This window comes from Centrocercus urophasianus, unplaced genomic scaffold, assembly GCF_019232065.1.
Source record: "Centrocercus urophasianus isolate 14NV4802_14NV808 unplaced genomic scaffold, USGS_Curo_1.0 seq_24, whole genome shotgun sequence".
In the NCBI taxonomy this organism is placed as follows: domain Eukaryota; kingdom Metazoa; phylum Chordata; class Aves; order Galliformes; family Phasianidae; genus Centrocercus; species Centrocercus urophasianus.
In genome coordinates this window covers 14,076,070-14,089,257 of record NW_024884800.1, presented here as the reverse complement: position 1 = coordinate 14,089,257, position 13,188 = coordinate 14,076,070, and the positions used below count along the sequence as shown (strand labels likewise).

General features: G+C 48.0%; 1 protein-coding gene across 3 annotated transcripts in view; it reads left to right on the top strand.

Moving 5' to 3' along the window:
- Window positions 1-5,861: 5,861 nt before the first annotated feature.
- GAB3 (GRB2 associated binding protein 3) overlaps window positions 5,862-13,188 on the top strand; it is a 54,740-nt gene continuing 47,413 nt past the window's right edge. For 2 of the 3 annotated variants that reach the window (XM_042824963.1, XM_042824962.1), the window contains exon 1: window positions 5,863-6,117. In XM_042824963.1, coding sequence (XP_042680897.1) covers window positions 6,046-6,117 — 72 coding nt within the window. In that variant the 5' untranslated portion in view covers window positions 5,863-6,045. Of the gene's footprint in view, window positions 6,118-13,188 lie in introns of all 3 variants that reach the window. The other variant, XM_042824964.1, reaches the window with a different exon arrangement.

Genomic DNA, 13,188 nt, shown 5'->3' with positions numbered 1-13,188 from the left:
GGGCCGATTTGGCGGGACGGGTCGAACCCCGGAGCGCGCGATCCGACTTTCTCGCCGCTGGCGGAGCGCCCTGAACCGCAGCATCCAGATGGCGGTCCCGCACGGAAGCGCGAAGCTCCCAGCTGCCCTCTCCCCACTGCGAACGCTGCAGGCGGCGTTCCTCAGAGCTGCCTCCGGGCCGCGGCTTGCGGCAGCGAAAGCCGCGATCGCTCTGGCGGAAAAATCGTCTCTGCGATGAGCCCGTTCTGAGGCTCGATGGAAAACAGCTTACCAGCAATTCTTAGTATCCGGCTGTCCCACTGCAGCTTCAAACGCTCCTAGCTTCTGTTTACGGGAAATGCTCTAGAGTTCCTTACAGCTTGCCTTTTGCTGGCAGTTCGCAGGAACGTTACACACAGTACCCAGCAATCAAGCTGCTGCTGTCATGAAAGATCCCCTTCGGATATTACTTTCTCGTGTGCCTGACATCTGCATTCAGCAATTAGCTGAGAAGTTCTCACTTCTTGCAGGCTATGCTGGATGCTCCTGTGGTTCTGCAGGCCATCGGCTGAAAAAGACTCATACAGTGCTATTACCAAGCAGTAATCTAGTAAGTTACCAAAAATATATGGAGGTGTGTTTTATATTTACTATTTTTCCTTCTTACACAACATGTTTTCAAAAGCATTTGCAAAACCCCACAGAATTTCCCCAAATTCTTCTTCATTTTTCCGTGGCTGGGAGGCAAAGAGCTAGTTGCCATGTAAAGAATGAGCTGCTGGCTCTTTGCTTTTCCTCTTTTACCCTCCTCTCATTTCAGTCTGCAAACACAATTGGCAGGGCTGCATGTGCTGTGCCTTGCACTCAGAGTTCATAACAGTGCTTGGTCCAGTTCAGGTGGCATGTTGTGTAAACAAAGCTATGCTGTCCTTAGGCACATCGTTATTCATTTTTACATATCAGGCACTACAGACATACATAAAAAGTTGGTGAGGCATTTCTATTACTATCCAGAATGCAAGACTTCTGAGATCCTGGACTGTAGATACTCTTCTCCCAAATACAGAACGATTCTGGAGAACAGAAGACTAATTGTGCTGGTCGTAATTTCTCTAACACAGAGACATTGCTTTGGTGTAACTTTTAAAAATTGAACCATGCAAGGAAATACACGTATGCTCCTCATGAGCAGTTACCTGCTGCCAGCAGTGAAATGTCAGTTCTGTCAGCAACAGCAACGCAAGTAAGGAAAGGCGTTGTAACTACAGGTCGTGATTTGATCGTTCTCTGATGTGAAAAGGAATTGAAGTGCAGCAGGCAGCAGCACCCTGCCCGATGTCACTAGGTGGCATTGCCACACCACGGGCTGGATGGAGGCTGCAGAGCAGTGGGAAGCTGCCCAATCATACGGCTGGTTTGATCATGGGAAGGAAAAGGATAATGCAAGGCAGATGTGTAAGGCCTCTTGCACCTGCTGCTGTATAGTCATACTCAGCACTGCATTATGCAGCAGTACTGGGGGAACCCATTGTGCATTGTTAGAAGGGGCCGGGTGCCATACCTCTGGTTATTAATCTGTTTGTTTGTTCCCTTATGCATCATACAGACTTCCCATTGAGCACTTTAGACCAAAATCCACCCCTGCAGCACTAGTTTTTCCTCATTTAAATGTATCAGTGAAAACTTAGACTACAAATGGCACATGAGGCCTGCCAGCGTCAGCAGTTGACATCACGACCACTGGGAAACCAGCTGGGCTCTTTGAACCATAGAGCATGGCCAGAGAGGCCTGCAAGGACTGCCTCTTGTCTGCAGCCACCCTCATCCAAGTCCTGCATGCTGCTCAGCCCGGCACAGCATCCACAGCCTGCACCTGCCTGCCAAAAGCAGGCCCCCAAATGGCAGCCCCATACAGAGCCCCATGCTGGCCTGAGGGAGCCTGGTATCACCAGCTGCCATGAGGTCACTCGAGAGCATCTCAGTTATGGGCACAGGCAACAGCCTTAACATGAACTGTTCATACAGAAGGGGCCTTGTTGGTTTTGCTTTTGTTTTGGTTTGAGTTGTAAGCACCATACTCATGCCTCAGTTTCCTGTATCCAGTTTTCACTTTGCTCTACAGACAGTCTCCAGAGTGGACAAGAGAACATACAAACAAGACATCATTCAGCAGTGAAAAATAAGAAAATTGCTAGTAGTAGTGTCCAAAAATCCAGCCCAGTGGAGAGATCTGCTAGTTGCCCCTCAGCTCAGCTCAGCACATCACCCCAGCTGCCCAGGACACTGCCTGGTACCAATACAGCAGGGCAGGTAGAGGCCAGGGCTGTGGCCACTCTAAACCACGTCTGTTGAGGCTGCCATAAACCAGGCTATAACAAGCAATGGTACCACTGTGTGTGCTGCCCTGAACCACTGATTTTGCCCACCTATGCACAGTGATGTCCTGTGTATTCAACAGGCCAGGATCCTAGTTTCATTGGAAGTGAAAGACACTTCAAAAGTGTTTTTTAGATCAAAGCAAAAGAGGTCAAAATAGATTTTTCCAACAGAAATACAGTGATTTGGCAGTATTGAAAACGTATAAATAACCTGCCTTCAAAGAGACAGCATATTACAAAACGTTGAGTGTTTGTGAGTATTGAGCAAGCAGGTCAGTACAGTGTAGGCTTGATCTCTCTTTAAAGCTTCCTGAAACAGTTTTTTCACAAATTCTCTTCCCAAAATAAATTGTCTTAAGCAAGAGCATATTCTGGTGATTGATTTCACTGTTATCACTTAGCATATCACAGAGTATTTGTAAATGTAACAGTGCTCATACAAAGATTTTAGGATGTACCAGGGTTTCCTTTGAGTCCAAGCAATGTGTGGAAGCATGCTGCAAAGCACAGTCTTGCAAGCATGGCCGACACATTCCTGAGGCCAATAGCCATCACAGCAGTAAGCCACAGGCTTTATCATGCTGTGGAAGTCCTCTTGCTTTCATCCTGTTTGGATGCTTTTATTTGCCAACATCCACTCACAATAGAAGACCAGACTACACCTTTTATGTTTTCCAAAGCATTACCAGTTTCTGCTTCAGGAGCTGTTAAGCTGGAGTAGCTCTGGCTCACTTATTAAAGCCTACAGAGAATCTGCTTCTGCTCCCCATGCCTTGTGCTGTGCTTCCCTGCCTGGCTGGCTTCTTTCTTCCTCATCCTGCCATCAGCCTTCCTTTTCTGCAACAATCTCAAGCACAAAGCTGCCACCAAATTGTTCTTCCTTCCCTGCACTCACAGATATGGTTCAGAAGCCTGTGCTGCCTGAAATGCACTCTCTTTGCTGCAGTACCCTCTACTCCATGGTAACTGCACACAGTATTTCCCCATGGGATACCGAGGGGAGGGGCTGAACGTTTCCTGTAACGTGGCTGAATGTGTCCTCGTGAACGGATAGAGTGAAACATGCTGTCTGTGGGGGAGCAGGGTGGGAGCTGTCAGGAGCAGCTGGAACACATATACACTGTCATGGCTTTTTAGTGGCACGGGGCATTCTGCTGGCTGTGGGAATGCTGCAGAGGCATGCCAGCATTTTGCTGAGTAAGTGTGGTGGGAGCCCCACATGTAAACAGGGTTCAACCACCGGGTGAAAGAATGGGCTGTTCCCCAGACTGGAGCTGCCTCTCAGCTGCACTCAACCTCTGCAAGGCTTTATAGGTCAGCATGGGGTAAGTTGCTAGCTAGACACTTTGGATGTGTTTCCCGCTTGAATGTGTACTTTGGTTGGATATCAGAGAGGGTACAGCTGTGGTCAAATAGCATTTCTTACTCTGCATACTATTCCTAGATGTCCCTGTGAGGTTATTTGTGTTATTAACCTAGTGCAAGAGAACAGGAACTCTATCAGGGATGCTCAGCTGAGGGCACGCAAGAGCAGAACAGAAAAAGACAAGGAAGGACAACCAAGAGGCCAGAAAAAGATGCAGAGGCAGAATTGCTCCCAACAGTGGGTTTCTTTGCTGTCTGTAGCTGCGTGTCTGTGGAGACAGCTTCATCAAGCAACAGGGGTTGAATAGTTAAGTGCAATACTCTATCATCTAATGCAGACAAGTAGCAGAGACAAAAGAGCACAGGTCGTGTGATAGGGGCACATCTTCTAAATCAGTGTCCGAGGAGTGTCGTAGTGCCAACATTTCGGTTGCCTGAAGATTAGTTATTAGAGCAACACATTGAGGGAAAAAACAATACTGTTGTTTTTGTAAAAAGGTGGCCTAGGGAAGTGCAAGTCAGTATGAGTGAAATGGGGACTAACAGTGGTGGATGCCAGTTTTGGTCTCTGTATGCCAACAGGGAGATAGAAATAGCTGGAGAGAATTTGAAGGGAAAACATAAATATTACCCAGACAGTAGAAAACAATCCTTATAAATAGCTGCTTGGGAGCTCAGCCTCTGGCTGCAGAAGGGAAGGTAAGGGGTGATGTGATCCCTGCACAGTGAGACATGCTTGGTATTTGTAGTGGTGAACTTTTTAATGAAATAAAAGTCACAGAGCAAGAGAAAATAACCAGAAGGTCAAATTTAGTTGAATTTAGGTTTCAAATAAAATGTAACATACTCTGTAGAAGAGCACAGGAACAGGCTACAAGGAAATCTTTTCTCTCACCATTGCTTGATGTACTGAAGGTCAGATTAGATAGCTCTTTAAAAGATGTGCTTTAGTCCAGACCTGGGAGAAACGTTTGCTTGTGGGAATGTCAGCCCAGATTACTGTGGCATCTCTTCCTGTTTCGATACCCACACATTTGTCAACCAAATAAGTCCTCCTGTTCTGCCTTTCCTTTCCTTCCTGATTGCTCCTCTCAGCAGTGCAGTGAGGGCTTTCACACTGTGCTCAGCATTCCTCACAGCACCATTAGCTCTGCGATATGGAAACGAGCAGGTTCAAATAGCACACCTGTGTGTTCCAGTCAGGTGCCTGTGGGGACATGGGGGAATCACAGAATGGCTGAGGTTGGAAGGGACCTCAAAGATCACGGAGATCCAACCCCTGCCGTGGGCTGGCTGCCCCCCTAACACAGGGACCAGGGACCATTCCAATGGCCCTACACACCTCCAGGGATGGGGCACCCACAGCTCTGTGCAGCAGTGCCAGGGCCTCAGCGTCCTCTGAGTACAGACTTTCCTCCTCACATCTGACCTAAATGTGCCCCTCTTATAGTTTAAAGCTGTTCTCCCTTGTCCTATCTGTATTACATCATGTAAAAAATCACTCCCCTTCCTGCTTTCCACAAAATGCAATCAGGCAATTTGTTCTCTTCTGGCTTACCAGTTGTCAGGGGTTGTTTTTCTTTGAAACATTAAGAGCCTGAGAAGGGGAAGTATAGAAAACTGCAAGCAGAGAACTCCTCTTAGGTACTGGCTGAGATGAAGTGTGCCTGTGTTTGGGGTCAGACTGATGCCCCTTTGCTGGTCTTTGCCAGTGGCACGTATCAGATCAGTCTGGTGAGGACCTCAGTGCTTCAGTTCTGTGTTCTCTAACAGTGCCCAGGCTCCTCAGCTTACGCATTTATTCTAGAAAATTTCCATGACCGCATGGGATACGGAGGAGAGGAGAGGAGAGGAGAGGAGAGGAGAGGAGAGGAGAGGAGAGGAGAGGAGAGGAGAGGAGAGGAGGAAAAACAAAAACCCTCAGCCAAGCGAAGAAGCGGCGAGGCACGTTGTGTTGCAGGCAGGTGCTCGGGAGGGCGGGAGCCGCGAGCCCGGCGGCATCCCCGGGTACCGGCAGCATCCCCGGGTACCGCCCCACCCCCGGGCCGCCCCTCGCGCTCACCGCCCGCGGCGCCGCATCTTTCGGGCGGGGCCACCGGCGGGACCCCGCCCGGCCGTCGGTCCCCGTCGTCCCCATCACGTGCTCGGTGTGCTGCATTGTGTTCGCGGCGGAGGGAGGAGGGCCGGCCGTGTCAGTGATCAATGTCATGACTTCCTCCCCGGGCCGGAGCGCAGTGGGAGCGGGGCCGGAGGAAGCTCGCCGATCGCCGGGGAACGAGGCGCGGCCGCGCACCCGCGGACCCGCGCACGGAGCGGGGGGAAGATGAGCTCCGGGGACGTCGTTTGCACCGGCTGGCTCATCAAGTCGCCCCCCGAAAGGAAGCTGAAGCGATACGTAAGTGCGCGCGGAACCCGTCCGTCTCCGGCGGGCTGCCGTTCCCGGCGCGTCCCGACCGAGCGGACGGAGCCGCGGTCCGTCTGTGCGCCCGCGGGCTGCGGTGCCCCGTCCGCGTGCAGCCCCGCTGTTGTTATGCAACGTGCTCTAGGTTAAAAACAGCAGCTCGCTTTCAGTTAACGTTACCGTAACCAACAGCCTCGTAAGAATTTCGGACGCGTTTTCCCCATGGAAGAGCGCAAAATCCCCTGAAAAAAAGAAGAAAAAAAAAAAAGCACATTCCATTCGGAGGCTCAGCTTTGTTAAGATGCCTGTAACGCTTGCTAACGGCTGCGGTCGGGATACTTTTATTTATCAGCCCAGTGCGCCAGAGGCGGACACTTAACGGTGCTGCCGGGGAGGCTGGGGCAGGGGAGCAGGGACGGCAGGGGGCCGTGCTGCCCAGCCCCTGCTGGCTGCGGGTACGGGGACTGGCGCTGCTCCGCGCGAACGGCTCCCGCTCCGCGTTGCATCTGTTTTTCTGCAAAAAAAAAAAAACACAAAACCAACAAACAAAAAAACCGAAACAAACAAAAAGAAACAACGGGTGTGCGTTGCAAACATAAGAAACTGCATCGCTGCAGAGCTGCAAGGAAGATATTCCGGGTAATATCCTTCACAAATAAATAAAATCGCTTGGGACAGCGATCAAACCGTAAGCCCGTCGGGGGCCGTCCTGCGCCCTGATGATCCCCGTGCAGGTGCTGCGCTGATGCTCACGCTGCGCTGTGCGCCCTGCCGGCCTGCCCTGCCCCGGGCACCGCGCTGCCGAGCGCAGCTCACGTCATTCGTCGTATTCGCTTCTGTTTATCAGCGTTTTTTTGCCAGACTGCTGATGTGAGCTTTTTCGTATCGTATGAGGAATAAGTGCCTTGTGAAGAACGTGGCAGAGATCGTTTAGTGGTGTAGTTTTTCCTTTCTGCTAAAACTAGGAGAAAGGCAAATTTTCTGAGGTTAGGATTGGATTTACTTTTGACTTGCTGTAAGCTGGAGTTTCTTCTCTTAGATTGTAGTACACCATTGAAATGGCCGAATATTTGCTTTGTTCCACTAACGTTTTCCAGTTCTAAAATAAGCACAGTGATGTGTCTCAAGGGAGCTGCAGATAAAATATGGACATGTAATTTTCATCGTGTGCTGTCCCGGGGGTGCTAACAGCCCCGTGCAGCATGCACCAGACAGCACAGGAGCCACTGATTCACCCAGCTGGTACCATTAATAACTCTGCCACTGAAGCTATTTTTGATGACTCAATATTCATAAAAGGACAAAGCAGAGAAAACAGAAAGTGGTAAAGCTGGGTTTGAAAGCCCCCATTATGCAGGCAGGGGGACGGCCGCGACAGGGGCTCCGAGTGCGGCACTGCCTGCAGCTCACCCCCACTGGGTTTTGCACTACGTACCTTGGCGCAGTGGCTCTGTGCTACTCTTCCAGCAGGACTAGATTAGCTAGATCTCTTCAGATTAGACTTTGTTTTCTGATTAGGAGGATGTACTACTCCTTTGTCTACAATAAAGCAGAAAAAGATCTGCTGTAAGCACAGCTAAGGATGGTGTTCCCTCTCATATGACTGGTGACAGAGGAGATGATGCAAACCAAATGGAAAACGTTCCTCACGTGCTACAAGACGTTGTGTTCACTTCTCATAGTTCCACCAGTGTGGCAGCTTGCACATCTCGCTCAGGGCTGGAAGGCAGCACAGCCGAACCGCCCCGCCTGCTTGAAAGCAGCGGAGCTGGAAAACAAAGCCTGCTTCAACAGGCTTCAGGAGGCATCAAGCATCAGCCTGGTGCTGACTCCACAGAGCAACCGACAGCCACACATCAGCATGGCAGCAGCCCTCCTGCCTGCTGGCACCACCTGCAGCAGAGCTGGCTGGGGGCTCAGGGGCTGCCTGCTGCATCCCTCTGTGTCACCTCCCAGCATACGTTTCTCTGAGTTCAGCATCAGGCCCAAGCTGCGCCTGAGCATGGATCCCTTCTTGCTCCTCAGGCTTTATCCATCATTAAGAAAGTCCCACGACATTCATTGGGATCTGGGCAAAATGATGAATTTGGGAACTGGGAACTGCAGATAGTCCCCCTGAAGCCAGTGGGAATGTTTAATGTTTATAAAATTAGGGCAGCGTGCCTTTGAAAAATGGGACCCTAAAGGCCAAAACATGCCCTCCTTTTTAATTGCTCTTTACTGAGACCAATCAGGCTTTCCATGCATAAACAAGGGCAGGATTTGGCTCTAGGTTAGCAGTTATTTTCAAAACTTAGAGAAACAAAAAGCAGGTGTTAGGAGTATGTATTTTTCCTGTAAAGCCTCGCAAAGCTGATGCTCTCAGTAGTACTATTCTTAGAAGTGTCTTATCATTCCCTAACAAAGGCTGCTCCCTTACATGTGCAGGAAACGAACATGAGATTAATTACCCGCATGTAACTTTCTGTAAAAACAGAGCGCTTAGTGCTAAATGCTAAGAATTCATTAGAAAGCACAGGGAGCCTCGCTCCAGCAGGCAAATACTCTGATACTGTGCTCATAGTACAAGCAGTTCTGCTCCTCTGCCTGACACCTGAAATGTGAGTCTGCCATAGCAGCCTGGCTGGGGAGGCAGAGGACTCTCCAGGGAGAACTGTGGGTGTTTGCTGCCATTCTTTATCCCCTATGTGTGACCTGAAAGCTGTGCTGCTCTCATTTCCCCACTTTGTTTTAGGGTCTGTTGCCCATTGGGGCCATGTGTGCTGGGGGCTCAGGGGAGCCGAGCGTGGGGCGGGCAAGAGAGGAAGAAGGCGCTCTGCAAAACTGGGAAGTGGCATGGCGAGGTGAAGTCTGTCCTGCTCGAGGCTGAAAATGCAGTTTCAGGCACACTCAGATCTGCGGGAAGAAAACCTGGCCCCACTAGAGATGTCTGTTATGGGCATTAGTGGATCGCGAGTACCAGCCTCTGCAGGAAATTAGATGTCATGGAAGAACCTGCTGCAAGTCCAGTGGTTGCTCTGTGCCTTGTGTTAGAGCTAAATGCTTCCAGCCAAGGGGTTGGATTAGGCAGAAAGAACCTCAAGTGGAGAAAGCCTGTGTTACAGATAAGAATCACAACATCAGGGCGGTGTTGTAGCCCAGTTCTGTAACATCGGCCTTGAACATCAAGCTTTATGTTGCTTTTCATGTTGAGATGTACCTGATCACTGAATCGTAATAGTTGTTTTCTGCTTAGTGAAATAGGGAGAAAATCGCTTCATGGTCTGGAAAACAAGGGCATTTTACAGGCAGTGCAGAATGTCACAGCGAGGGAAATAAAAGCATGGCAAGGGCACAGAGGGTGCTTAATGAAGTAAGAGATAAATGCCATGGAGAAGGTATGTTTTTCATGTGCTGATAAGGAGATGGAGATCAGATTTTTAGCAGGCAGCTAATCTGAACCCACCGTTGAGCTGTTGTGCTGTAGCTCCTCCTGCTCAGGAGCAGCAGTGACAGGCAGCAGCCCACCTGCTGCTCAGTGAGTGCTCCTTAGGTGGGCTGCAGGAGTGAAGGCTGCACATAGACTCTTGCTTGGTGTGGGTCTGTGCAGCTCCATTAAGCCAGCTCTGCACAGCTGTACCCCAGCTGAAGAACTATTTTTAATCTCCAGTACTGTACAAAATGATGAGGAAAGACCACTTGCTCAAAAAAAAAAAAACCAAGTCTCTCGCTTTACTTGATGAACTGGATTCTTTAGACACTACTGAAAATCTAAATTCCTTCTCAGCATCTCTAGAACAAGAGTCCAAAATGAAATAAAAGGGAGAAAATTCAGCTTTGCACTTCTTAACACTCTACTTCTTGGAGTGTCGGAGCTGCAAAGGTAGAGGGCTCAGCTAGCATCAGATGAGCAGCTTGACCAGGTTGAAACTAAGAGTTTACATCCATTTGGATTTTTGGGTATGGGATCTGTGCCATACAGGGTGTCTGCAGGCAAGTTCTGGTAAGTGAAGTGAAGTTTAAAAGATGGCCTGTGGAGTTATGGCTTCCACAGCAAGTTGGGTAGGTTCACAGAACCAAAATTAGCAATGTCATAAATCAAAAAGGTAGGAAAGTAGTGTCCCTGCTGCTGTCTGCGTGGGAAGGGCCATCAGAAGGGCACAGCAGGTAGCACGAGATGGCTGCCTCTGCTGGGGGATTGGCCAAGACTTGACCATTGTGCCCATCGCTATGGTTGTACGAGATAAGAGAATTTAGATGACTTCCTCATTTTTAACTGAAGTTCTGATGTTTATCGGGAGAGCAAATGGGAAGTTACTGGCCACTAAGAAGAAAAAGTAAAGTAGAACTATGGAAGAGTTTGCTCAAAGAATAGGAACAAGAATCACTCAGCACAGCGAGGGGCGGGTGGGACGTGGAGCTGCTCTCTGCTCTAGTGTCGTGTAGTGACACTGCCATGTCTGAAAGAAATCCCCAAGTGCTGTGTGACTCAGATACTTCTGCTGCTGTTTGGGAGCTGGGGTATTTTTGCAAAAAAATAACTAGAATGTAACTTCTGTCCATCAGTCTGTTCATTTCCAGATGTTCCTACAAAGCCTCTCACGCTCTGCCCTCTCTGAACAGAGAGCTATGGCCACCTTTCATACCGTGCTGGAATCCACATCCCCAAATTGCACTGAGATAATGGAGTGCGTTTAGATAATGTGTGCAAATCTGGGGAAGGTGGGAATTAGAGTGGCCTGTGATGAAGATTATGGAGCCTTTTAGCTGATCTCCTTCTTTGTGAAACACTGAACAAACAGATCTCACAGGTAAAACAACAGCAGAAAATGCATTTTAGGGAGGAGCTTCCATCCTTAAATGTTTATAATTAGTGTGATGCAAACCGGACCGCGTTCTGCCATTTGATCGCGCTTCGGTAGGTTAAGCACAATGTTTATTCTAGACCATTTTCTTCCATCTTGACTGCATTTTGGTAGTTCAAATACAATGTTCAACGAGATAGGCTGACTTCTAAGAAAAAATAATTTCTAAAAAACACTGCTGTTCTTGGCAACCTGAGTATCAGAATGTTAAGCAGAATAACTTCCCTCAGACTATTTATTTGGGTGGGGCTGTAATAGCTCTGAAGCCCCAGTTTAATCTTTGCCTACATGTTTTCAGAGCACAGGAATGTCCAGCTATTGGTTTCTATTCAAAACAGAAAGCCAACTTATCAGTTCTTTGCATTCAAAAGTAAAGACTTAAAAAAAACATGTTTGAAATTGAGAAGGAAATGTTAACTTGAGTGGTAATTAAACTGGTGATGCAACTGAGCATATATTGGAGGAAAAAGCATTAAAAGTAGCACTTCGGTGAACTATTTGTTGTAGCATGAAAAGTGTAATGTGAATAAACACATTACTTTTATCGACGATGTGTCAAAATGCTATGAATGCACATTATGCCCACGTGATGTTTTCAGGGGAAAGGGTGAGTTTACTCCTATGGCATCACTTTGTAGAGAAACAGTCTCTTTTATTTGTTTGCTTGTCCTTTTCATTTGAGTTGGAAATGAATTAACAGTGAGATAAGACAAGGAAATGAAATTTGCATGTCAAAACATTACAAGCAGCCAGATAAAATAGATTTTCCTCTTTCTCACCTATTGTTGAATAAAAATGCTCGATTTCAACCTTTTCTTATTTTCTGTTTTATAAAATTCCTCACTTGTTCTTGTAGGTGTTATGTCAGGAAAAAGAAGCCCTAAAAGCCATGCAAAGTTTGGTTTTAAAATCTGCTGCATAATTTAGTACTTGATATTCGTTAAAAATAAAACAAAACCTGTGTCTAGCCTTCACAGCAGCACAACATTCTCTTTCCTTTCTGAGCTTAACTCATTAATAGCTTTCTAATAGCCAGAATGAAACCACTGTTCTTAGAGATTTTGCTATTTCCCTTCTTCTAAAGTAGCTGATGCCAGAAACCCCACTGAGCCTCGCAGTCAAAACCACCTCACAGCTTTCCACCAGAGCCTGGAGCAGTGCATGGCAGCTGCTCAGTATCTGTTCCTATGGAACTTTTGATGAAAAGACAGTAAAATGTCATTACTAGTATGAGTTCAAAATTACTTACATGAAGGTGTTAATTTAAATGGAACTCGGATTGACACCTGAAAGCTTTTGACTCATTTTTGGCAGCTCGTTTTAAAAGACAGTAGTTTCTGTGAGCCTTGTTAATGGCAAATGTTATTTGCCCTGTGAATCCCAAGCCCTGGGGACTGCGGGTTCTGCATTTGCATTTCTGTTGAGCAGAATAATGGTCATAATGGGGCCCTTTCTAAATGTGCACCCGTTGTAATCTCAGCACAGTGCATAGTTTTCACATAGTCTGTTTTCACATACCAAACTTACAAACTGTTTGTGGAAGGTCAAGGATCTTGCAGTTGTGGAGACATTTGTTTAAGCTGACAGGAGCTGGTGGTGCCAAGAAGAAGAAGCCAGTAGTTGGGAGCAGTCATCCATTTGTTACTTGCAGATTTCATGGTCTGGGTGATAAAGCCTCTAAAACAGAAGCACTGAGCTGATGCCTTGTGAAATCCTGCTCTGCAGGGGCTGGGTAGGCTGGACGCTCATGCCTGTAGGTGTGTAGGCACACACTGCAGAGCTGCTGGCAGGCTGGGTGGCCGTGCGCTGCCCAGAGCTCTGCAGAGGACACTAAGTGAAGAGGTACCAGCTGGGCTTACAGAAGCAACGAGGCCACACTTGCACAAGGCCCACACTGCTGCGTGAAGCGCTCACTACTGCTCCAGCTACTGCATCTGTGTTGTTTACTAATATTTATAGTAGAAGCTTTGCAATCGTAGGTAGTTTTATTTTTAATAAATTCAACATTTTGAACCCATCCTAATAAAGTGATTGAGTTCTCACTGAGGCCCTAGGCTTAAAAATAAGTAGCACTGCTGAGGGAACTGCTTTTCTGAGGTACTCGGGCACCTTGCTCCCACTTGATGCGGTTTGCAAAGTGTCCTTAGGCAGTACCCCTCTGATGTGACGGGTGCTTTATGGCTCTCCGCTCACTTACTCTTCCTGTAGTGAGATTTGATCT